Source organism: Condylura cristata, unplaced genomic scaffold, assembly GCF_000260355.1.
Source record: "Condylura cristata isolate star-nosed mole 26May11 unplaced genomic scaffold, ConCri1.0 scaffold00003, whole genome shotgun sequence".
Lineage (NCBI taxonomy): Eukaryota > Metazoa > Chordata > Mammalia > Eulipotyphla > Talpidae > Condylura > Condylura cristata.
Window position 1 is genome coordinate 8558039 of NW_004567104.1, and position 4240 is coordinate 8562278.

The 4240-nt window shown below is 38.5% G+C and overlaps 1 protein-coding gene across 1 annotated transcript in view; it reads left to right on the plus strand.

Annotated features, from left to right (window-relative positions):
• The first annotated feature begins 1440 nt into the window (after nucleotides 1-1440).
• The window catches only part of SKIL (SKI-like proto-oncogene), a 20985-nt gene continuing 18185 nt past the window's right edge, over nucleotides 1441-4240 (plus strand). The window contains exon 1 of the mRNA XM_004674955.2: nucleotides 1441-2699. Coding sequence (XP_004675012.1) covers nucleotides 1599-2699 — 1101 coding nt within the window. The 5' untranslated portion in view covers nucleotides 1441-1598. The remainder of the gene's footprint in view (nucleotides 2700-4240) is intronic.

Consider the following 4240-nt stretch of genomic DNA (forward strand, 5'->3'; position numbering starts at 1 on the left):
GGTGGGGGTGCTCCGCTTCCTCTGGTTGCCACTACCTCCTCGCACGCCGAGGCGTCCCGGGTCCCTTGTCTTCCACTCACTCCCTCCCGCCCGCTCGGGTTGGAGATGGGTGGATGCCTTTGCGTGGGCGGAGGATTTCAGAGTTTGGGGGGGCTCCCCATTCTAGGTCTTGCCTCCTGCCCTCTTCCTTGGCTTGCGTGGGCTGAGGGGTTCCTGTGGTAGGCGAAAGTCAATACTTTGGTTGGTGGCCGTGGGTCCTTAACCCTTTTGGGTCTATTTTAAGGTAAATTGTTGGTAGTTTGAAAGGCAACATTTTTGATTTATTGCATTTCTTTAGGATTTTCTCTCAAGAAGGAAGTGGAAATATCTTTTCTTTTTCCCTCTTCCTCCATTTGCATTCTTTGTGAGGTCTGTCTGCCTTGTGCTTTTTGTCCCGGATTAGTCTTGTTCAAGGATGGAGATTCCCAGGCGTGGAGTCTAGAGCTTTTGGCTTCCATTAAGTAATTTCGCTAACCTTTTAAAGGAAATTTAGTATTTGTCTACAGTCATCCCAGAAAAATAGATGCATTAATGCACTTAAGGTTGTAACATAGTTACATATGGTAGCTGTGTTAACTTCTCTTTGAATTTGAGGGGGGGGGGGAAATGAATCTTTTTTTTTTTTTTAAACTAGGTGAAGTCATGAATGCAGTTAAAATGACCCAAGTCTCTTGTTCTGAGTTTGGGTGAGATGATCTGTTTAAGGTTCTTCCTATATTCAGTTGTAAGTAGCCTTTACCTTTTGAGGGATAGTATTGTTTCCTTTCCCCTATTCTCCAAATGGCTCCCCTATTTAAATGAAGGTTCTAGTGAACTGGTGTTAGATATAAAGAAATCTAGTGTCATCTTTGATAAAGTGAACTCAGTTTAAGATTAAGAAGCTGGTTTCAAACGGACTCTTTGGCCTCTGGAACAAATTTAATTGTAACTTTTCCCCCACCCCTTTTCTTTTCCAGATTAATTAAAAGAAGATTGAGCAGTAATCCTTGAAGATAACTGAACAATTTTTCTTTAAGTATCTACCATTTTTAATTGTAGAAGTTCAAGTGAAGTCAGAGGCTCATACTGTGGTGAAGATTTGTTCATAAGCCTTCAGTTTGTCAGCACAGACCATCAGATCATCATATTTAAAGAAGATACTTTCTACCCCTTTTAGTTTCCTTGGTGCCAAAAATTAAGTTTGGGTGCAGCATTTTGACTTATGTTTGTGTGTAGGTTTTATGTCACAAGTAATTGCATACATTTTGAGTTGAGACAGTTAACTATTTTAATACGTATATTCGAATTAAAAGTAAAATTCTTCAGAGGTGTGCATCTTAAAATTCTTTGTTATTAGACACAAAAAGAGAAATTTTACAGCACTTGCAGCGAAATACTACTACAGTATAAACAGAACCAAAACAAAGTTGCAATATCTGAATAGAGAGCTGTCTTTGGAAATTTAAATTTTCTATGAGAGTACCTTACCTTAAGTGTTAGTATATATTACTTTTCTCAAATGAACAACTAAGTAACAATGCAAATCTCAGACTGACTTATTAGCACAATACTTTTTAACAATGGAAAATCTACAGACAAGTTTTTCCTTGGTTCACGGCTCAAATAAAAAACTGGATGGGATGGAAGATGATGGTGGCCCTCCAGTGAAGAAAATGATGACAGACATTCATGTCAATGGAAAAATGATGATAAACAAAATGCCAACAGTAAAGAAGGAACACTTGGATGACTATGGAGAAGTGTCAATGGAGACTGATGGAGAGCATGTCAAGCGAACCTGTGCCTCTGTGCCTGAACCTTTACACTTAAACCCCAGTTTGAAACATACCTTGGCACAATTCCACTTAAGTAGTCAGAGTTCTCTGGGTGGACCGGCAGCATTTTCAGCTCGGTATTCGCAAGAAAGCATGTCACCTACTGTATTTCTGCCTCTTCCATCTCCGCAGGTTCTTCCTGGCCCACTGCTCATCCCTTCTGATAGTTCCACAGAGCTTACCCAGACTGTATTGGAAGGGGAGTCTATTTCTTGTTTTCAGGTTGGAGGAGAAAAGAGACTCTGTTTGCCCCAAGTCTTAAATTCTGTTCTCCGAGAATTTTCACTTCAGCAGATAAATACCGTGTGTGATGAATTGTACATCTACTGTTCAAGGTGTACTTCAGACCAACTTCATATTTTAAAGGTCCTGGGAATACTTCCATTCACCGCCCCATCTTGTGGGCTGATCACATTAACTGATGCACAAAGACTTTGTAATGCTTTATTGCGGCCACGCACTTTCCCGCAAAATGGTAGCATACTTCCTGCTAAAAATTCACTGGCTCAGTTAAAGGAAACTGGCAGTGCCTTTGAGGTGGAACATGAATGCTTGGGCAAGTGTCAGGGTCTGTTTGCACCCCAGTTTTATGTTCAACCTGATGCTCCCTGTATCCAGTGCCTGGAGTGCTGTGGAATGTTTGCACCCCAGACCTTTGTGATGCATTCTCACAGGTCACCTGACAAGAGGACTTGCCACTGGGGCTTTGAATCAGCCAAATGGCATTGCTATCTTCATGTGAACCAGAAATACTTAGGGACACCTGAAGAAAAGAAGCTGAAGATAATTTTAGAAGAAATGAAGGAGAAATTTAGTGTGCGAAATGGAAAGAGAACTCAACCCAAGGCAAGTGTATTCTTTAAAGCATTTTTGAACATCGCGTAGTGTTTTACTTTGGAGTCAGAAATATGTATTTAGAATATAACTGAACTGGTGTGTTAAGAAATTCATTGCTCCTGCAGTGACAAGCATTATGATCCATAGGATAGATTTGCATCACACATTTCAGGTTATAAAGTGCTGTCCTGTGTGTGTTCTCATTGATCTTCCAAATAACCAAGTGAAGAAAGGGGCATTATTCCCATTTTACAGATAAAAACTGTGGGGCTAATAGAGATCATGTGGTTTTTCTAAGATTCTACAGTCAGGGAATGGAGAATTTGGTTTATTTTTTCCCTCAAATCATGACTTCTTGCCAGGAACGCTGCTCCTTGGTAACTGAATATGGTGTTTCCTAGGACTCAGTATAATTTATACTTTGGTGTTCTCTCCATTTGCAAGTTGTGTAATAGCTAGCCAAAACAATTCTGGTGGGGTCCAGATGGCAATTCTCAAAGATAAATAAGTACTACTGACATTGTATCTCTACCTGGGTATTAAGACTTGATTAATGTTAGAAACAACCAAAGAGATAGATTAATTGAAGTATTTATGGTTCTAGTAGTCAAAAGTTTTTCTTGAAGAAAGGAATCATTTAAAAAATTACGATAAAGAAAAGATTTTAGACTTAACTATTAATGTAAAACTTACTTATATGTAGTATTTCTTCTACTGATTTATCTGGGACGCTAAGCTGATATCTTCAGTCTAAGAGTTTGACTTCCTGGGTGATAAGATTTGAGTTTTTAAATATTCAGTTTGTTGATGTGATTTATAAATATATTTTCCTAGTTATAGGCTAAGTGTTCAAATGTTTCAAACATTGTTTTTCAGCACTTTTACATGGAGTTTTACTAGATCTGTGCAAAGGAAAGCTAACCATGTTTCATTTTAATAATCTAATTTTTCCACAAGTGTTTAGTCTTGAAATAATCTCTGCCCTTCACAGAAGAAATGAGTGATGTGAATTAGGTGACTGGAAGGTATTTACGGCAACATATTGGAGCTTGGGCTGGAGCCTAAGATTTGGTGTCCTTAAGGTTTTGAGGCAAATTTGGTTACAGTTGAGTTTTAAGACAGTGATTTGCTCTGAAGCTCAATGAAGATAATAATTGATACTGTAATTTGGAGTAATTGGCTCTTTGCAGATTCCAAAGGTTCAGCACCTCTTTGAAATTCCTGGCCTGTGGCTGTTACATAAGTTCATATTGTCCAGTTGCAGGTTATGTTGTACAGGTACAACTGATTTTGAAGCAGGACTGATTTCAAGTCAGTACTCAGATTGCTGTACTTGGATATTAAATGAACTGGTTCCATGCTGAAGTGTGTGTTTAGAGAAGAACTATATATATATATATATATATATATATAAGCTGGTTTCAAACGGACTCTTTGGCCTCTGGAACAAATTTAATTGTAACTTTTCCCCCACCCCTTTTCTTTTCCAGATTAATTAAAAGAAGATTGAGCAGTAATCCTTGAAGATAACTGAACAATTTTCTTTAAGT